The sequence below is a fragment of the Zasmidium cellare genome, assembly GCF_010093935.1.
Source record: "Zasmidium cellare ATCC 36951 unplaced genomic scaffold M409scaffold_81, whole genome shotgun sequence".
Taxonomy (NCBI): Eukaryota; Fungi; Ascomycota; class Dothideomycetes; order Mycosphaerellales; family Mycosphaerellaceae; genus Zasmidium; species Zasmidium cellare.
This window is the reverse complement of record NW_022987025.1, coordinates 21,580-41,654: the sequence shown is the minus strand read 5'-3', so window position 1 is coordinate 41,654 and position 20,075 is coordinate 21,580. Positions and strand designations below refer to the sequence as shown.

General features: G+C 50.4%; 9 protein-coding genes across 9 annotated transcripts; 3 read left to right on the top strand and 6 right to left on the bottom strand.

Annotated features, from left to right (window-relative positions):
- Window positions 1-1,642: 1,642 nt before the first annotated feature.
- On the bottom strand, window positions 1,643-2,851 carry M409DRAFT_38197 (uncharacterized protein; the record flags this gene model as incomplete). Its single annotated transcript, XM_033810882.1, has 5 exons — window positions 1,643-1,919; window positions 1,971-2,055; window positions 2,112-2,465; window positions 2,530-2,728; window positions 2,783-2,851. The coding sequence occupies 5 exons, from the start codon at window positions 2,849-2,851 to the stop codon at window positions 1,643-1,645; spliced, it is 984 nt and encodes a 327-aa protein (XP_033659411.1).
- Window positions 2,852-3,298: 447 nt separating this feature from the next.
- Window positions 3,299-4,425, bottom strand: M409DRAFT_71610 (uncharacterized protein; the record flags this gene model as incomplete). The annotated part of the gene is made up of 3 exons (XM_033819248.1): window positions 3,299-3,308; window positions 3,384-4,171; window positions 4,231-4,425. The coding sequence occupies 3 exons, from the start codon at window positions 4,423-4,425 to the stop codon at window positions 3,299-3,301; spliced, it is 993 nt and encodes a 330-aa protein (XP_033659410.1).
- Window positions 4,426-4,885: 460 nt separating this feature from the next.
- Window positions 4,886-6,644, top strand: M409DRAFT_30988 (uncharacterized protein; the record flags this gene model as incomplete). Its single annotated transcript, XM_033810152.1, has 4 exons — window positions 4,886-5,090; window positions 5,149-5,448; window positions 5,503-6,254; window positions 6,303-6,644. 4 exons carry the CDS (start codon window positions 4,886-4,888, stop codon window positions 6,642-6,644), a joined length of 1,599 nt encoding a protein of 532 aa, XP_033659409.1.
- A 423-nt stretch (window positions 6,645-7,067) lies between these two features.
- M409DRAFT_34456 (uncharacterized protein) lies at window positions 7,068-8,342 on the bottom strand (the record flags this gene model as incomplete). The annotated part of the gene is made up of 3 exons (XM_033810326.1): window positions 7,068-7,170; window positions 7,241-7,903; window positions 7,966-8,342. Coding segments are annotated over 3 exons (1,143 nt in total), but the record flags the coding sequence as incomplete, so codon positions are not given.
- Window positions 8,343-9,801: 1,459 nt separating this feature from the next.
- Window positions 9,802-10,620, top strand: M409DRAFT_38196 (uncharacterized protein; the record flags this gene model as incomplete). The annotated part of the gene is made up of 2 exons (XM_033810881.1): window positions 9,802-9,888; window positions 9,937-10,620. Coding segments are annotated over 2 exons (771 nt in total), but the record flags the coding sequence as incomplete, so codon positions are not given.
- Window positions 10,621-11,762: 1,142 nt separating this feature from the next.
- On the bottom strand, window positions 11,763-13,702 carry M409DRAFT_30986 (uncharacterized protein; the record flags this gene model as incomplete). The annotated part of the gene is made up of 10 exons (XM_033810151.1): window positions 11,763-11,854; window positions 11,905-12,078; window positions 12,140-12,160; window positions 12,214-12,424; window positions 12,496-12,565; window positions 12,628-13,081; window positions 13,131-13,221; window positions 13,291-13,508; window positions 13,557-13,562; window positions 13,621-13,702. The coding sequence occupies 10 exons, from the start codon at window positions 13,700-13,702 to the stop codon at window positions 11,763-11,765; spliced, it is 1,419 nt and encodes a 472-aa protein (XP_033659406.1).
- Window positions 13,703-14,180: 478 nt separating this feature from the next.
- M409DRAFT_61587 (uncharacterized protein) lies at window positions 14,181-15,107 on the bottom strand (the record flags this gene model as incomplete). Its single annotated transcript, XM_033814810.1, has 1 exon — window positions 14,181-15,107. The coding sequence occupies one exon, from the start codon at window positions 15,105-15,107 to the stop codon at window positions 14,181-14,183; it is 927 nt and encodes a 308-aa protein (XP_033659405.1).
- A 641-nt stretch (window positions 15,108-15,748) lies between these two features.
- M409DRAFT_71606 (uncharacterized protein) lies at window positions 15,749-17,800 on the top strand (the record flags this gene model as incomplete). Its single annotated transcript, XM_033819247.1, has 8 exons — window positions 15,749-15,959; window positions 16,004-16,055; window positions 16,117-16,250; window positions 16,385-16,568; window positions 16,626-16,662; window positions 16,792-17,000; window positions 17,054-17,421; window positions 17,475-17,800. 8 exons carry the CDS (start codon window positions 15,749-15,751, stop codon window positions 17,798-17,800), a joined length of 1,521 nt encoding a protein of 506 aa, XP_033659404.1.
- Window positions 17,801-18,167: 367 nt separating this feature from the next.
- Window positions 18,168-19,045, bottom strand: M409DRAFT_61585 (uncharacterized protein; the record flags this gene model as incomplete). Its single annotated transcript, XM_033814809.1, has 5 exons — window positions 18,168-18,685; window positions 18,745-18,798; window positions 18,874-18,892; window positions 18,949-18,976; window positions 19,032-19,045. The coding sequence occupies 5 exons, from the start codon at window positions 19,043-19,045 to the stop codon at window positions 18,168-18,170; spliced, it is 633 nt and encodes a 210-aa protein (XP_033659403.1).
- Window positions 19,046-20,075: the final 1,030 nt, after the last annotated feature.

Below are 20,075 nucleotides of genomic sequence, written 5' to 3'. Positions count from 1 at the left end.
CGTATTTTATACTCGCCGTATACGAGGATAGAGAAGGTAGAAGTTTGTTCTATACTTAACCTAGTACTAGGTTAATTAGAGTTCTATATATTACTACAACCCCCTATTATAGTAAGATTCTAGGATTAACGAACCGATCCTAATAAGTAGTAATCGATCCTATTATACTAAAAATAAAACCTATATTTAACTCGTACTAGAGTATCCTATTAGCGCCGTACGACGATATTATAATCGTACGAATCTCCGGAAAGGATTATATCTATACTACGACCTTCTCGGTTTACTCTAATATTCCTAAGGTTCCGTAGTAGCGGTACGATACGGCGGTATAGAAGTTTAGCCTAACTAATAAAGTACTACTTCTAGTACTAGGACCTAATAACTAGTTTACTCCGAACGGAATAAGAGTATCTCCGGATTAGCGCAAACTTTATATAACGAGTATATATACCTAAGAATAGAGGTACTCGCTTTTATACTAGAGATAATTACTAACCTACCGGTCTTTTCCCTAGATACGCCCTTAATTAATACGGATTAGTTATTATAGCTACCGACCTATATAACTAAGGCGAATTCTATCTACGTCTATAATCTAATAGATAATAGAACGCCTATAAACGGACGACTGTTCTTACTAATATAGACTAGGATTACTAATAGTAAACGTAGAGTATCCGGACCCGTTTTTAACTATATCGCTAATAGTTTTATCTTCCTAGGTATATATATCGATCTCGTAGGAAGGGTATATACGGCCGAGGACGATACTAGTAATTCTAATACCCCGTTTTATGTCTTATATATTAACTAATATCGTATCTTATTATTCTAGTCGTTATTCGCTCGCTATTAGAAGTAACGTTAGGTGTATTTAATTATATCCCGTTCTATCCCGTAGATAACCTAGTTATAGCTAATTTTGCGTTAGCGGGTAATAGGCTAGTTATCGGCGTTAACGACTTCGTCGTTATCTATAACTTTAGTAAGACTTTAACGTTAACGGGTAATCTCCTAATAAACTAAATAAGTAGAATAAAGGAGTATATAGGTAGCGGAAAGTACTTCTATAGACTGTTTCAGTTGTAATGTGTTTTGTAGGGCTATTTAGGCGTCCTTGAAAGTAACATGCAAGGACAGGATTTATAGTTAATTTGGCATGTGATTGCCAAGCCAGCATGCTTACTCAGCTGCTCATCGTACCGAACCTAGAGTACCGAGATCGTCATCGACTCTCTTCTCAATAAAACCACATTCTCCTTATCAGTCTCGTCTAGTGCAGTACTGAGTCACCGTTAGGAAAGAACCGCAGCCAAGCCCGGGAACTGATCCACGCACGTCACAGAATACTGAGATACATGTGCTGATGTTCTCCGCAAGCATCCTTGCAGACGATGCAGCACACAGGTTTATGCCCAGAGTTGTAAAAATGGTCAGTGGGTTGCTTCATATCACTTGAGAACGCAAGCACTTTCTGCAAATGCCTGAGCGCTGCCCTATCGTCACTCATCTCAAGCTGATACCTTGAAAGTCTTTCAGAGTTGTTACATAAGAGATGTACTTTTAGATATCTAGCCATCTCTCATGGGATTATACGTGAGATCAACGTGTAGGCATATGCCCTCCTCAACCTATGAGCCTATATCTTCGCAGTCGCCGCCGCTGTCCCATTGCTTATATTGACCTTCAGCTCCGGCAAACCTGCTGCCAATAACTTCTCCTCATACTCCGAGAGTGGCCCGATTGAATGTGCTCGAACAGCTCCCTCCTTTGAGAAGTCGAGCTTGGTGCTAAAATAGTCAACCTGCAGTCTGTCTGCGACTGCCTGGCCACCTTCAATTCCAGGGAGGTAGACGTATGCGGCCTCAACGACACCATTCTCGCCGTTTCTTGCTCGAAGTATGGACTCAATGAAGCTGGCAAAGTCAGCTTGCAACTTTCGAAGATGGAGGGGGAGGTGGACGAACCGAAAACCTGCGTATGCCATGCATGTAGTTGCTGATCCTGCTCCGGCTTTTGCTTTCACGATCTCGTCGCCGCCAAACTGCACACCTGCCTTTTTATCAGCTATAATGGTCAGGCATTCACTCTGAAAGGCTATCACTCACGGTAGGTGATCCTCTCGAGCTGCTCTTGGGAAAGTTGGACTTTCGGCTGACACTGGCTGTAAAGCGGCAAGATCGTTGCGCCACTGTGACCCCCCAGGAGCGGGACAACGTAGTTCTTAGGATTCGGGTCTCCCAGTTCCTGAGCCACAAAAGTTGACCCCCTGACAACATCGAGTGTCGTCACCCCGAAGACTTTGCGAGCATCGAAAACGCCGTGCTGCTTCAGCACTTCGACAGCGATGGGTAAAGTGCTATTTACCGGGTTGGTGATAACGCAGACATACGCCTTTGGACATGTTGTCGCCACAGCTGTTATGAGCGTTTTTATCACGCCCGCGTTCGTCTTGAAAAGATCTGTGTCAAAACTTCAGCTTTAGTTATGTTCAAGTCTTGCAAGATAGAGGTGATTTGTACTGACCATCCCGAGTCATGCCAGGCTTTCGTGCAATACCCGCTGGGATGACTACGACCTCAGCGCCTGCAAGAGCCTGTTCAAGCCCATTATCGGCAGGCAAGAATCCTTGAACTTTGCCGGGTGTGTCGATCTGATTCAAATCTACGCCAACCCCGACACTGTGCACCACGTCGTACAAAAAGAGGTCGTTGACAAGATTGCTCTACACGTTGAGATCAGCCTTGTGCGTTGCTAGCCTAGCAAAACGTTTACTTACCATTTTGAGCAACAAGCTCAATGGCTGGCCTATCTGGCCTGAAGCGCCCAAAACCGCAACCTTCGCCATGATAAACGTTCAGTAGCGTGTTGGAGGGTGGAATAGATGCCAAGAAAATCCAATGTTTGATTTCACCTGTAGCCAAGTAGCAAAGCCTTTCTTTTGGCATGTTTTAATCACCCAATTAACATTTCAAAGGTCGCAACTTTGCCGGCATGGTTCTAGTCGGATAAAGAAAACGGCACAACATTGATCCAGCCATTGACTAACCCGTCACAGTGGGACTTCTGGTGAGGTCGTGTGACCGGTCACTACGCAGCCGGGTGCTTTAGGTCATTCGATCCTACTGCGACGATCTCGGCCAAAGTGCGCTGCAGACTTTTCCTATGCTTTAAATGTGCTGGATTGCGTGAGCAAGGCTAGGCAAGTGTCTATAGTATGAACTCGCTGGGGTCCGCACAGACGTTTAAAGAAGGTCAATTCAACACCATCTGGAGCTCCAAACGAAGCTTTCGTTCAAGCAGATCTATATCTACGAGACCGTCTGTGAAAGACTGGGTTGGACCAAAATCTAGATCAAATCTTGGCCGGAGCCTTGCACTGCTCCGGCACAACTGTAAGAAGCTCCTCACCCAGCACACCCCTCCGCGCGTTCTCCATCGCCAAAGTCTCCATCTTTGCCAAAGTCTCAGTCGTATGTGTCCCCAAATGCGGCACAAGTAGGGCACGAGGATTTGACAGTAGCTTTGGGTGTACTACGGGCTCCTCCTCGTACACGTCGAGTCCAACAGCAGCAATATGCCCCTTTTCTAGCGCCTCTCCCATGGCAGCCTCGTCGATGATCGCACCTCTCGCTGTGTTGACGATCACCACTCCCGGCTTCATCTGCGCGATCTCTTTGGCTCCAATGAGATGAACGGTGGGTTTCGTCAGGGGAACGTGGACTGAGATGACATCGCTTTGAGACAGCAGCTCGGCGAAGGAGACATATCTTGCATCGCCCGCATCGTCCACGGGTCGACGGTTATGGTAAATGAACTTCATTCCGAAAGGCGTCATCCTTTTAATCAAGGCTTTACCAATACGTCCCATGCCCAATATCCCGAGAACCTTTCCCTGCGGGTCATGGCCAAAGTCTACGCCATTCTTGAAGTTGCCTTTTCGCAGAGATACCAGCGAAGGGTTGAGCTGCCGCAGAGCACCAAGTAAGAGAAAGGCTCCAAGATCCGCGGTGGCGTCCGTTACTGGGTCCGGGGCGTAAGTAACAGTAATTCCTTTGGCCGAGCAAGCATCGACATCGATTTGGTCATAGCCTGCCCCGTTGTGGCAAATAAACTTGACTGAAGGTGGGAGATGTTGGATCAGGTCCTTGTCGAATTTGCCCGCGATCTGTGCCGCACAACACATTAGTCTGATATTCATGTCAGTGTTAGTGAATCTTTACTTACGGCTCCACTAGCTGAAGTTCGATAGATTGCCGCCACGTCCGCATATTTGCCCTGACAGTCCTTGAAGAACTCGCTCCGCGATTTACTGGTGACGACCTCTGGGGCGGTGGTATCACCCAATGCCTTATATGCCGCGAGTGCATGCCGCACTGGATTGAAGAGCAAGATTCGTGGTTTCGCTGGGACCGGTGGCATTGTGTTGATTGGCTCTGACAGCTTTCTTCAGAATCGCCGTGAAAATGGCGAGAGTCGGTGATGTCGAGATCAGAGACCCAGTCAAACAAAACGACGCCCTTGACTGATCAATCTAGAGTTTGTCAAACAGCCACCCATGCGAGGTTGGATCGGTTCAAAGTTTAGGCGGGCGTGGTCACTCCTCGCCGATTCCACCACATATGTCGTAACAGCGTCGCGGCCCACTGAGACCATGACCGGCGAAAGCCCGACCTCCTCAAAAAAGATCTCTCAACCTGGTCCAAACATCGTATTGCCGTGTTTGAATCCTAAACCGTCTCAAAGTTTAGGCTGCGTGTACTGCGGAGTCTGATCTACACTCATGCCCAGCCTTCACGTTGCAGCTAGGCCTTATCCCTCTCCTTCTCACTGGTCACTAGGCGCAGCAGATCATCGACGAATACTGCACCATCAAGACACCATGCCTTCATTGCTCAACCTACGAGGTCATCGACTTGCGGTTGTTCGCATCGCATTGGTCGTCCTGCCAGCTTTCCTGCTGTTCGGGTACAATCAATCGTCGACAGGAGGTATTCTGGGTTATCCTCCGTTCGTCCATACGTTTCCAGAGATCGATACCGTCGATGCAAAGGGCGGGAATAAAGTGCACAAGGCTACCATCCAGGGTGGGTTTCAATATGGCAATGCAGATAGCAGACCATCGTGCTGACTTCGGCGTGATAGGCACCGTCGTAGCTATCTATACCATCGGCTGCTTGTTTGGCGCCCTGTTTGCCGTGCCCCTTGGGAATCGCTATGGTCGTCGACGTGCGTTGGCCGTCCATGCCGTTGTTGGTATTATCGGACAAACGCTCCAGGCTTCGTCCTTTTCGCTTGCTCAACTCATCGTCGGTCGCATAGTCACAGGCCTGGGAGTCGGTGGCATCAATGCACTCGTTCCAGTCTGGCAATCTGAGTGCACCAAGCCCAAGAGTCGCGGCAGAAATGTAGTGGTGATTGGAATCTTCGTAGCTACTGGTCAAGGTGCGTCCAATCGTATCCCGTGTAGCAATGAGTCTTTACTGACGTGAAACTCAGCGATGGCGTCCTGGGTCAACTATGGCTTGGGCGTGATTCCGCACAGCCAGGTCGCATGGAGGCTGCCACTCGCGATCCCTATCATCTTCATTCTCATGCTTTTGGCTTCTGTGTTCTTCTTCCCCGAGTCGCCCGTGTGGCTTGCACAGAAAGGCCGCATCAACGAGGCCACACATGTCTATGCCATCCTGGACGATATGGCGGACGACTCAGACGAGCTTCGAATCAAAGCAACTGCTGTCTTCGACTCGTTTGAAATTCATCGCCAACGCACCGTCAAGGGCTGGGCGAGGATCCTGTCGAAACGTCAAGAGGAGGAGTTCTACCGAGCCTGTCTCGCTTTTGCGGTCAACTTCAACGCTCAGATGACGGGCGCGAATGGGGTAACATACTACGCCAACACGATCTTCACAGAGTCGCTGCATTTTGCGACCCGGGAGGCAGCTGTCCTGAGCGCATCGTTGCTGAGCTGGAAGATATTGGTCTGCCTAATCCCACTCATGATTGTCGATCGCTACGGTCGTAAGCCTCTTTTCATTATTTCTGGATCCGGAATGAGTCTAGCGATGGTCAGCCTGGCCGCGACTGTCTCGCAGCTGGACCACAGCGTCGGGTCGGGGAGGGCAGCCGTCTTCTTCCTGTTCTTGTACATGACATTCTTTCCAGTGGGCTATCTGGGCGCCAACTTCTTGTACGCGACCGAGATTGGAGTCTCCGAGCTTCGTGTTCACTTCTCTGCAATCGGAACAGCTGTAAGTCATCGAAAGCTTATACTTTCCACGGTGCTGATGATTCGACAGACTCACTGGCTCTTCAACTTCGTCATCGCCGAGATCATTCCGACATGCTTTGCGTCAATTGGATATCAAACATACATCATCTTTGCGGTCATATCAGCTGCGACAGTACCGCTTGTTCTGTTCATATTTCCCGAGACCAAAGGCCGGTCGCTGGAGCAAATCGACGAGATCTTCTTTTCGGCAGACAAGTGGTATAAAGTGACCAGAGACTTCAAAAGATCCTCGCCCCAGGATATGGAAAGTTCTGGTACTGCAGACGGGAAGATCGAGCGTGTTCATGCTTCCCCTGACGAAAAGGAGGCGGAGGACACTGAGGAAATCGAAGACATGTCCACGAACTGACACACAGTCTCCAAGAGCCCTGTAGCATTCGTTGCTTGTGGGTTTCAAGCAAACCTTGGACGGAGGCCTGACCTCAAGTAGATAGAGAATTGTGAGAACCGGAACAGTTCTTCTCTACAATCTCACATCACAGGCAGTGCTCCACTCCTCGTCTAGCAGATTCCAGTAAGTGGCCATTGACCCGTAAGGCTCGAGTTCGTCGAAAGCCAACGTACTAGATGTAGGTACTGTTGTGACCATGTCTGTGACCGAGCAAGCTTGAAGCTGTGGAAAGGCGTCGTTCTGGTTGCAGGGCTGGGTCTCTTCTGGAGACTGGAATCGCATCTTTGCCGCCTGTGCTCTTGTCTTCAATCGGCATAGGCTTGTCCATCTTTTGCTATGACTTGATCCAGCAGCGAGTGTCTCGGCATATGTCCATGCCAGCTCAATCGCCGCCCAGGCCCTACTTGCATTGGTCCGATCAGGCTTTCGACACAAGCCTCGAAGTACTAGTGCTAACGCGTCCCATTCGACGTATGTGCGAAATCTGCAGAACGAAAGGCAGGAAGTCAGCAAAGGCTTTTGGTAGGGCAGACTGCTTAGCTTGGGTAACGCACAGCCACCACCAGCGTTCGTATTGATGTGATGTTACCAACGCTTGAGTTCTCTCCAAGATGTCCACGCTGGTATTAAAAAGGAAATCATCGATCTCTGGACACCACTCCACGGGACGGTTACTATGGCTGATATGCAGTGTCAGCCGAGCCTTGAGGAAGACAAGCCGGATGGTAGTGACGGCGAAATTGCAAAGCGGAATCTTGGTATCGCAATGATCGAAGTACTCGGACTGCACTCGATTCTCCAGTGTGTCAATAGCTTCAATCTTGTTTTGCAGGGATGGGCTTTTCTCTACCTCCTCTGAATGAGAGGTGGCATCTACGAATAGAATGTTCCGTAGTCCCTGGGTCGTCTCGATTCGTCCATTGTTGTAAAACATCGCGGTGCCACTCTTGCTTACTTTGGGCATTTGGCTCATTTCAGCATGAAGGTCGGCATCCGCTATGTTACTGGGTAGAGGAGTTTTCGACATTGCTTGCGAGATTAGCGGCAAAGTTCCTTCATCCTCGGCGCTTCTTGTATCCAGGGTACAGATCTGCCACCATAAACGACGGTGCATCTCAATTTCGAAGGGCGTTCGGGCTTGGGAGGGTTGTTCCTGATGCAGACCCACGCGCATCCCCACTCGAATAGCAAGACTAACCAGAGTCCAGACGCAGGGACTAGTGTTGTCTAGACGGGCACAAATCTGTTGAAGATACGATTAGCGAGAACTCAATCTTACATCAGTAGCTGATGGCAGTAAGGTTTGTTTCCTACAAGGTATATGACAAAGGCCTGCAAGCTGACAACGTCACGGCTTCGTTGGAAGAAGCCTGCTGCGGCTAAGGAATGGTTGAGACCCCAGCGATATTTCGCAAGTTCGCTGGTTCGATGTTCGCTCAAGGAGACCTCTCGAGTTTCAGTGGCCTGTGAGCTAATGGTTGCAGCATAGTAGATAGCAAACATGAGAGCCTCAAATGAAGGCTCAATACCGTCAGGCATCATGATCGCTTGCAAGAATCGCGATTGGACGGTAGGCGTATGGACAATCTTGACCAAAGGGTCCACATTATCGACGAACGTCTGCCACAGGCGAAAGGCATTTGTGGGTGAGGGATGGTAGTGTTGGGTGTCAACTGGTAATGAGTCGGATTGGAAGAACATCATTGCAGTCGCCGAATCCTGGCCACAACTTGAATTGATGCCGCCGAGTTCGCCATTGTGGCTCTCACTCGACGATGTTACTCCAGATCGGCGGGCCTGTGGTATCCGTAAGAGTTGACACTGTCTAAGACTCGCGGCTCATGCATTTGACATACTTCGGCATTTACCTGTGCCCAGAATGGCTCCGTCGCGGGCGTGGCATGTGGATTCGGGCTTCTCGATGGAACATTCGCTGGAGTTTCTGTCGTATATCTCGTAGGAGTCCTCGCTGAGATTTGTGTTGGGCTCCTCGCTGCGCGTTCGTTGTTGTATGAACTGTCTTCGCGACTGGAACGGGGCCGCGGGATAGGCCACGAACATTCGAGGTGCAGTCTACGGCAGTACGCACAAGTGGGTCGTTGTCTGTCGCAGCGGATCTTTCGACGGCGGCAGGCCGCACAAGAACGGGCCAAGATGGAAGTGGACTGCATGGCTGCTGTGTTGATGGAAGAACGAGGAGGTGCGGAGGTTGATAGAGGGACGGAGATTGGCAGCTCGGAGGATCCAAGACCCGCCGCTCCACGCCGTTGCCGAGTAGTTCTACCGCGAAACGTCCGCATCCTCCGTCTCGAGGGCAAAGATAGGGCTAACAGCCTTTTGCACATTCTTCTCAATACTCGACTGCCAGAAGTTTAACGAAAAGCCCTGGTCTCAGAGTTTCTTACTGAAGCAAGCCACAGTGATCCTTTTGCATTCCTACCCATACTGAGACACGCCATACATGTTCTCCCCCATCAGGCTGAAGGAAGCAGGCTCGAGATGATGGCCATACCTTCAACCGCATGGGGAATTACGACGTTTAAAGTGTTCAGCAGTTGTACCAATAGATGCATTCATTGTCTAGCTGCTGAGAAATTGGGCATACACGCCTCACATTGTGCTGTCTCCTTGAGAGCGGGGGTGCGGAGGTTGGTGCGGAGGTTTGTAAGAAGTTTGAGAACATGGCTCATTCGCCGCTTGCGCATCATCGTGAGAGGCTGATCTAATGTCTATCTGTCAGCAAGAGCGAAGCTGAGCGACCGAGCGCCATTGGGCTGAGGCTCATCACTCACAGCCTTAGGAGCAATAAAAGACCGACTCACAGCACCCAGTCCTGCAGGTCAGATCCTACATCGAGTGCCGTGCATATTGTTTGTTCTAATCATGACTTCCATAGCCGTCTGGAGCCAGCTCCTACTGGCTATCACCACCCTAGCGCCCAGTCTTGTGTCTGGAAAGCCTGTCATCAGGGAATCGTCGAATAACACAGCTCGTGTAGACCTGAGCTATGCCAGCTATGCCGGATACTCGACATCAAGTGGCATCAATAACTTCTTGGGCATGAGGTGAGATTGACATCTCTTAATGCTGCAATGTCAATGACTGATGAACTCCCAGATATGCTGCGCCTCCCCTTGGCGAACAACGATTCCGGCTACCACAGCCTCCACTTCGTGAGACTGACCTTGTCGATGCCACTCAAGTAAGATTATCATACTGTATGTCGACCCTGCGTCTAACACGTAAGTAGCACGGCGCAGTGTGCTTCGGCGTTACAAACCCTGCAACGCCTACTCCACCATTGGAGTATTCGGAGGATTGCCTGAATATCGACGTTTACGCACCAGCGAATGCCACCAGCAACGACAATGGTGGACTACCGGTGATGCTATGGATCCAAGGCGGAGGCTATGTGCAAGACTACAACCCCAACTATAACGGAACTGGACTCATCGAGGCCTCTGGCGGCAACCTGATCGTGGTGACTTTCAACTACCGTGTCGGACCATACGGCTTCCTTGCCAGTACAGATCTTCAGCAAGAAGGGAGTCTCAATGGCGGCTTCCACGACCAACTAGCTGCAATTCAATGGGTCCAAGATCATATCTCGTCATTTGGCGGCGATCCCACACGAGTGACCATCTTCGGCACTTCAATCGGAGGAGGAAGTGTCATTCTTCACAATCTTGCCTACGGCGGCAGCCCACCCAACACTTCCTCCACGGTATGGAGTGCTGGAATTGGAGAGTCACTCTACCTCCCATCGGTCTTGACCGTCGATCAAGCGCAGTTCCAATACGATCAGCGCGAGAACCGGCACGGCTTCTGCATTGCTCCAGATCGGTATCGTCAACGACAATCGGCTAGGGCGATAGATCTTATCTTTGTAAATCGAGGATGTAAATGCAGGGCCTATTTCTTCAAGGCGCGGTAAAACAAGTTCCTTGCAACGCAATGGCTTGTTTTGGGTTAGAGTTCGCTGGCTGCTGTGCAGTGACGCAGGCTGACAGCCTTGGGCTTGTGGCACTCAAGCCACAGTAGAGCTTTATAAGAGCGTCACTTTTCTGAGGAAGTGCTAAGGTCAAGACTGTCCCTTCATAATCACACCAGACGCTCAAATTCTACTTAATCCTTCCAAGATGGAATCCATTAAGCAGGGTGAGCAAAACGCTGACCTCGACTGGCCGCCCGATCTGATGCGAGACGATAGGCGCCAACTATATCAAGGAGTCGGCTCAACAAGCGACTTCTGGAGCCTCAGCAGAAGCCAACAAGGCTGTGGCAAAGGATAGCAATGCACCGCTTCGCACGCGGTGCGTCATTAGACAATCCTCACAGATTTGAGAGCTTACAGCTGACCATTCATGTGACAGCGCATCTGCAGCCAAAGACTACGTCTCAGACAAAGCCCACGAGAAGAAGCACGATGGAAAGGCCGAGTCTCACTACCAGCGAATTTGAGAGGAGAGAACATGGATGAGAGAACTTGGGCGATGAGTCTGATGACAGCATGATATACAATGTATCAAGTTCGATCTAAAATCATCCATTTCCAGAGACTTCAATTCTCTGCCGTGCAGGCAACAAGTCCGAGCAAGCCATGAAGTTGTTTCCCAGCCACCGTTTTCTGGACTATGTGCCTCGTTGTTGTTCTGCATATAGTCGGGCGGGAATCCTCTCTGGATGCTATGTCGAACATCCGCGTTTCTTCTGCTACCAATAGAACATAGCGAACTCGAGACCCCGAACATCTTACCTCTCGACTCTCCCCCCAGATCCAAGCTCTGCGGGGAGGGGCTTATGCTTACCTTGTGAAACCTCCATCGTACAGAGTACAGGCTTTGGAACAATGGCGAGGCTGTGACTTGCTGAATTGTACAAATTATAACCCCATTACTCGAACTCTAGCTGCTGCCACTGATCGAATTCTGGACAGTTGTTAAGTAGCTTTTCTGTAACAGTATCAAGGTGTAGACCTACCTTCATAATATTTGCACAGATAGTAACGCACCGTTCTACGCTACGCAGAGCATGCAGACGGGCCAGACATACTTCAATTAGCAATCTTGAATCTCTTCAAGATTCTTCTTCCCCTTCTGCCTCTTTGATAGGTGCCTTGTGGGTGAAGAAGATCCACGATGAAATTGAAGCGAGGCCAGACAGCACGGCTAATGATTGAAAGTTAGCGGGAGAACTCGAACACATATAAGCTACTTACCGAGAGCAGTAGTAGCCCAATAGAACCCTACTGTGTCTGCCAGAGCGCCTGTCACGAGCGGCCCTAGTACGAGTCCAAGGGCGAACGAGGTCTCGGTGAGCGAAAATACTCTCGACGACGCTCCGCCTGGGCCGAACACGTTGGGATCCTTCTCCTTAAGCTCGTGCATGGTGGCTACAATGAGAAGAGTGTTAGACGATGCCTTGGATATCAGTTGAATCTTATATCGACTTACTGGTAAGTTGGAAGGTCCCAGCTATGAGAATATCAGTACTATTTCGAGACATTGTCATAACACAAAACGCTTACCTCCACGCACGAACGACCAGATAATGCCCAGCGCAATGATAGTCGCTACGAAAGCTGCTTGGCCTTTGGTTCCCGCCCCGACCCCGAGAAAATTGTCTTGACTAGGCACCCCAAGAAACCAGAATAAGGGAGCGGAGCAGAGCCATCCCAAGGCGGTTGGCCAACGGAGGCCAATTCGATCTCGTAGCCATCCAACCATGGGCGCCATTATCTGCCCAAGAAAAGAAAAATCAGCCCATTCCCCTCCATGCCACAGATTATGGTTTCATCCGTCACACATACCATACTCGGTACCTGAATACCTAGAAATATCGAGCCTATGGGTGCTGGCCTCCAGCCAAACTCATCTCGACTGCCGGGTGTCAGCCATTATTCCAACATCTCTCACATGAAGGCTCTCTCCTTCACACTTACAGATGGACAGGCAACGTAGTATCGAAACCGGATATGATCATGGAAAAGGCTGTGACGTTGAGCAAAGCGGCATACGTACTCCCTATGCTGAACATAACGCTGTAGAAGCCGCGTGATGGAGCTTGCTTGGATTCCTCGTTGCCGTGTATCGTCTGGCCGCCATTGCTAGAGTCTGCCGCAATAAGTGGAGCTGTTTCGTCGACGGCTCCGTCATCCACCGTCGATGGCTTGATTTCTTTTGTTGTAGTCTCCTCAAGCATAGCAAACCGGGCGATGAAGCATAGACCGAGAAGAGCCAGAGGGGCAGCCCATGCCGTCCAGTAGTTCGTCCATTGCAGGAGTGCCCCAGAGACAACGGGTCCAGTCAATACGCCAGCAGTGATGAAGGAGCCGGCCGAACCCAAAGCTTTGCCCAGATGCTTTGAACCGGCAGCATCCGTAAGCATGGCGAAGCCTGTGGCGATGTTAATGTAGCCCGTCGAATAGAAATGGGACTTTCATACCAACGATCCAGGCTCCTGTACCAGCGATGCCTTGGAGAATACGGCCAGCGTAGACCGCATATAGATTAGGAGTTGTTGCCACTAGAAGTGTCTGTACGAGAAAGATTGTGGGTCAGCCAGAGTTCACGGACATTCAAACGCAGCCTCTTCCAAGTCTCACTCCAATAGTGCACCCGATGAGTGAGATGATCAAGGGAATTTTCCTGCTGGTGGTCTTGTCTGCTAGATGGCCGATGATTGGAGCGGCTGGCATGGAAATCAATCCCATAATAAACAATAGCTCCGTCGTGAGGCGCTGGGTATATGATGGGTCCAGCTTCAGCCGAACTTCAATCATGTATGGCAGGATCGGGACCACGAATCCGTACAGAAAGTTTTCTAATGTTCATCGTCAGAGGACTATGGTTATGTCATTGAGAAGCATACCCGTGACTAAGTTCAGCAAATGTTAGCCAAGGTCTGGACTCCTGTTCGCAGAAAGTAAACTCACAAAGACCCAATGTCGCCGTGACTACCAGAAGTGTTTTGGACGCCCGCCACGAGCTACTTTTGGACTCATTTTCGGTTTCCATTTCAAGAGGACGAAAACCGCATGTGATACGAAGCAGACTTTCGACAGACCCTTAGTATGCTGTCTCACCACAATCTATGTGTAGAAATCGAGAAAATCGGAGGTGTAGTCACAAGAGTGAGCTTGTTGAGAAAGCTTCTGCTGACGCCCTATCAATGTATCTTGCGTGATGCATGTCGGTGGAGCTGCCGACGGCCGGGCCGAGAAAATTTATCGGACCTTCCTAATTCGACCAGATTGAGTAACGAAGGATCGAACGGTGAGTGAATCGTAGATACGATACAATACCAACCCTTCATACAGCTTACCATGATGTTCATTGGAATGAAATCTCGAAAGGCAGTGTCTATGGTAAATTTATTCGACTGGCATCGTAGAGAGCAGCCGCTGGACTGACATCTTTCAAGGCAGATGACAGCACGAGAGCAATACTCCTTATTTCACGCCATCTGTCCATAGGCGAACCTTTCGCCTGCCACTCAAATTCGAGGAGAAGGTGCCTTTGCCTTCAACCTTTCCGACCACGCCTCTTTCACTATTCGCCAGTATCTCTCTGTATCGCTCTTCGCATGCGCAACATGGGGGCTTCCCGAGAAATGCTCCAAGGTGGTTGAGAATCCACGATGTTCGGCACAACGGGCGTGCGCCTCGACGTCGCCATATGCAACCATCTTATCGGCATTGCTGTAGACGTAAACTCTTCGCACCTCGTGGACTTTGCTTGTATCGTTGTGGGAAGAAGCCCAATAGGCCATCTCATCACGCTTCCGGAACACGTGGATACTGACCAGCCAGAAAAGGCTCAGCAGCTGAATGACCGGGCAGGCGACAATCTGCAAGGCACCACGTGGAATGCCCGCCATGACGCTCGCAACAATCTTGCTGTGCGAGTACTGGAGCGATGGTGTCGAGTCGAAGATGGTGATGTGAAGAGGAAGAACTCGAAATGCTGATCCCCTATCCAGCATCGACTTTGTCTGTGGCAACGACGTCGAAGACTTCTCAGCGTATACGTCGTAGAGCGTCGAGAGCATGCAAGAGCCGCCGTTGGAGAACAAATGGACCAGGAGTTGAGGGTTCTTGCGTGTTTCCGGATTGGACGACTCTGCCTCTCCGACGATCTCTCGTATGACTGGAATCGCTTCGGCAATGTTCCTGCGTGCCACATACGCAGAAGCCATCACTGCCAGCTCGGCTTTGACCAGCAGGATGCAAGCGGCCGGACAGATCTGTCGGTATTCATCGATGTACTTTGCGAGATGTGCATCTCGAGCTGCGACCCAGCCGAGGAGGAGAACGAGCTTTGGCGAAGAGTCGTTTCTTCTGGAAGAGGTGGAATCATTTGGAGGCTGGTGAAAGTAAACGGCACTGGAGAGCGCTGTCATGGAGTCTAATGGACTTGACATCGCCAGCGGTGCTCGAAGTCGTCTTGCTGAGAGATCGAGGACCCAAAAAGGTACTCAACCACAATCTCGTTTGTGCGAGGTGATCACATGCCAATGAAGCAAGGCCGCCCGCGGCTGGCGCTCAGCTCGGACCCGATGGTGTGGTTCGTTGTGTCGTACAAGGCTTTGTTTGCCAACAGCCACGTTGTCACACAACAGCAGCTGCCCGAGCGTATCTGCGGCTCGTTGCACAGCTGAGATCACCCAGCAACGCTGATTCGGTCGCTGCATCTTGATCCAATCTTGCACGACAAAATTCCCTGGCTACAGCTTGGCGGTTCACCGGTATGCCAGCCGCATTTCCTGCAGGACGAACTTGTCCGAGACAACAAAGCTCGGCGGGCTTGATCGGAGACTGGGCACAGCGAGACAATAGCGAACAAAGCCATCTTACGGCCGAAGAGAACTCTCTGTGCAAGCCCCTTGGCCTCAGCTTGAGGCCTGCACTGATCCGACGCCGATACACTCGAGAATTGTACCGGAGACGATCCAGAGGGAGGTCCAGCAGCTGCATATCATTCCAGAGATGGTCGTGTTAATGCGTTGTGTATCTTGTACAATCTAATCGGGCAGAACCGCTGAACAGAACGCTACCCATCGCCATGGCAGTCCCGACTGTCCAAAGCGAGGACCCGCATGTCGGCTTCGCAGCCAGTCGAGACAGCCTGAATACCATCGACACCACCGATGAGCAGACTATTGGACATCTGTGTCAATCGCTGAGGCAAGGTTCCGACCACGCCCATGTTGGAGATGCATCGTACGAATTGGAGGCCTCCAGCGAGCATCTCACTACCAGACTTGAGGCAGCTCGTAGAGAAAACAACTCGACACTCGGCGTCGATCCTGACAATCAGACACATCTGGTCGGTATCTCACTGGATGGAGATTATATGTGGCCGGAATTGGGTGAGTTGATCAAGTTTTTCCACAATTGTTGCCAGCGCGCTAATGCTCATCAACCGACAAGGCTGGGGTTGAGTGTGTTTCTACCTGCTCTTGAAGTTTCCGTCATCAGCACGTCGCTGATATCGATATCTAATGATCTGGATGGCTTCGAGCAAAGTAGCTGGATCATTACGGCGTACCTCTTGACTTATACTGGTCGGTGCTCATTCTTTGCTAGCTGTGCCAGGTTCTGACTGAAAACAGGCTTTCTCATGCTTTGGTCAAAATTCAGCGACCTTGTGGGTCTCAGACCGGCCCTGATCAGCTCTATGGTTGTTTTCATGGCATAGGCGGAGCGGGTCTTTACGCTGTGGGCACTATTGAATTCATACAGATGGTACCCGCATCTCGGTATAAGGAAATCACATCCATTGCCTCGTCGATAATGTCATTGGGCATGATACTCGGGCCTTTAGTCGGAGGGGGCATCAACGAGACCGATCCAGATAACTGGCGTTGGGTCTTCTACTTGAAGTGAGTTTTCGCAAGATTGAAATTGCTTCCAAATGCTAATGACTACTACTCGCATAGTCTTCCGGCCGGTGTTGTTGCTCTGCTCATTATCATTGTCATCATACCCTCTCGCTTGCCGAACCACAGCGAACCCTAGCCAAAGGCAACACGAAAGCCCTGGTATTCATTGGACACAGCTTTCTTCAAGAATGCAGATATTCTTGGAGCGTTCATTCTCCTCTAGGCTTCGATCTTGCTCCTGGCAGCCCTTCAAGAAGGCAATGTGCGCTTTCCGTGGGAATCGGCGGCGATCATTTCGTTCTTCGTAATCTCTGGCCTGCTCTGGATAGCTTTCTTGCTCTGGGAACGCTTTGCAAGTCGGCCGAGTTCACGACTGCAGCCAATGTTCCCATGGCACTTCTTCAGCAATCGCATATGGATGGGTGTGCTACTGTAAGTGCTGCAGTGTATTCCGTATCTCATGAACTCACGTGGTCTCTATCTAGTGGATGCCTTTTGTCAGGGGCACCTTTGACGATTGCAGTAACGGAGCTTCCCCAACGGTACCAAATCGTGAATGCCAGCTCTTCTCTCCATGCTGGAATTCGATTGTTGCCATACGCCGTCACCAGCCCGGTGGGAATCGTCATGTCTACTGTGTTGATCGGGAAACTACGGATCCCCTTCATGTTCGTTCTGCTGCTTGGCATCGTGTTGCAGACTGCAGGTTTCGCTCTTCTATCCACGGTGCCGAACACATTGGCCGTTTGGGCGGGCCAGTATGGATACAGCGTTGTCGCAGGCTTGGGAACAGGAGCATCGATCGGTTCGTTGTACATGATGGCGCCAATCGTGGTCGATAAAGACGATCAAGGTTCGTGAAGTCAATCTCACGTCGTGCAATGGAGACCCACTGACATTCTACAGCTCTAGCAATTGGATCGACATTGCAACTACGGATGCTGGGAGGTGCAGTTCGCGTCGCCGTGGCAAACAGCGTGTTGAACAGTCACGTAAGATCGCACCTCCCGGGCGTCTTATCTGGTGAGCAACTTGCATCGGTCTTGGAATCTGCCCGAGGCATCATCAACCTGCCGCTTGACACGCAGCTCAGAGTCCGCGAGATCTATGGCGAGGCGTACAACCTCCAAATGCGAGTGACCGTTGGGTTCTCGGCTGCACATATTCTAGCTGTGCTTCTCATGTGGAAGAATAGACCGCTTCGACTGAGCAAAGAAGGAGCCCTGGTGTGACCGCGGTGTATGCGAGAAGTTATCGCTGTTCAGTGGCTAAAGCCGGGAGAGGCGAATGAAAAGAACACACATGCCTCCCAGAGGTTAATCCAATCATGTTGTTCCTCTCATCAGCACAGTCCAATGTTGAAATCTGTAGAAATTTAACACTACCATCATCTTCACCAACGATCGAGTCTGGCAGGATTCCGCATCACAAGCATTCTATTCTCATACGACTCTTCAGGCGCCAATTTCTGGGTTGCAAGACTACGCATTTCATTTTCTATGGATGAATGCATACCCTTTAGCTGATAGGTTGAACTTCAAGCAAGCCATATCTTTCTGGCAGAAACAAATACACCCTTCTAGGCCCTCACCCGTCCTCTCAGCCTGCCGCGTGTGATTGCAGAATCGCCCTCCGAATCATGTTGAGCGTCTCGTGCAGTGCCTCTTTTGATCCCACCCCGGGCACTTCATGTCCTCCCTGATGGACAAGGGCCGATCGAACATCTGCACGACACAGCTGGCTAGTCGCTTCGGCGGCATCTTTCCACTGGTCGTTCGTGCCCCAGATGTGGGCAGTCGGAACTTCAATGCGACAGTCCAATGCCCTTGGATCGAGTTGAACAAAGATGCCTTTTTGCAACGCATTATAGTCCACGGCTGGTGCGGCACCAGAGAGAAACACTGAACATTTGAACGACGGCTTCTTTTGCCGAGCTTGGGAGGCCATCCATGTAGCAACAACGCCCACAGCCTGCCTGAATGCAATGACCCCGTCGTACGGCCCTTCCACTTCAACGAAGGAGTTCAATTGATCCACCGCAGTCAGCGCGGTCAGTGGATTGTTTTCGTCGAACAGAGCGAAAGTTTCGTCGTTTTCGGACACTAAATTCCCCAAGTCTTGTTGCAAAGTAGTGTCAGCGACGTCGGCAAGGTGCTATGATCCGCGCGATTCGTACCTGGGTCTAGTTCCCACGGCATTGTGCCTTCAAGAAAGTCATATTCGTGCTGATCTGCAAGCTCGTAACGAAGTGCGTTTAGGCAGCGTAAGTACGGTATTCTCTACAAGTCAAGATCTTTCCACGTACTCGTCTGCATCTCGAAGATCTGCATGGCTATGTGTAAGCTCTTGAATATCCACCAGCAGCCCGGTCTGTTCTTACCTTGGCGTTGGTGCCTCTTCCATGAAGACTGAAGATGTTGAATTAGCACTTGCAGCGTTTGAGATAAATTGATTGAGACTGACCATAGATACCTCATTGTGGTGATGAGGACGGGGACGACGTCGGGCAGAAAGTGGGAGGGACAGTACGGCATGGAGCATTCAGTATAGAAGCCTCAGTAGCCGCCTTGAAGGGTTGATAAGATGGCGACTTGAAGTAGAGAAAAGTTGAGAATCCCCGAGCGTTCGAGCACCAACACAGTAATGTGAACCAATGCTGTTTTTGCAGATGTCGGTGAATCAATGTAGTTACACAATCTCAGCTTTGGCGCTCTGGGCTTCCGGCCGAGATCACAGGCTGGAAGAGCTGAAAGATCTCGCATAAAGTAGGTGTCACACCGCATGCTCAAACGACATAGCTCCGAGTGGGCAAGTCGGGAAGGGCGACGCATGTTCTAACACCAGTGCCTATACTATTGATGAACTGACTATGCCCCACGAGCCAGGATCAAAACACAACATGGCAACCACGTTTGATAGGTTTCACTGGACTGCCTACTTGTAGCGGTGCACGCAGGGCAATTCTCACGACTATCAAAACAGCTTAGTCGCCTAGAAATGGAGTAACATCTCGTTGCACATGCAGTATGTACGATTACGAGCAAGTGGCTGGGCGAATGTCAGGCTAGCCATGTGAACTTTGCACAACGAGTACCCCCATCCTCCAGCGAAGAGGGATAAAGAACTCACATTTTTTCACGGGAATGCAATTGTTCGGCAACTCTCGGTCGAGAATAATACGCCTTGACTGACCTGCTTTCAGTGGTGAAGGCTGCACAGCTTATCGCTGCATTAGGGGCCAGGCTGACATGGTTATTCGGTCCCCGATAGGCACGCATCCTTCGCACATATTGAGGCTGGGCGGTCGGACGTTGGACATGCATGTCCTGTTGCACATGATTCTAGGCCTTCATTATGTTGCTAAGATTGAGTGCTTGGCTACGACTCAACGAACTCTCTGTAGCTGTGAGGATCAATCTGACCGTATCGATGGACGAGTAAGTTGGTGGCGTGCTAATTCTACCTTCGGCGTGTTGGGAATTAAGTTCCTTCACAATGCGAACTCAG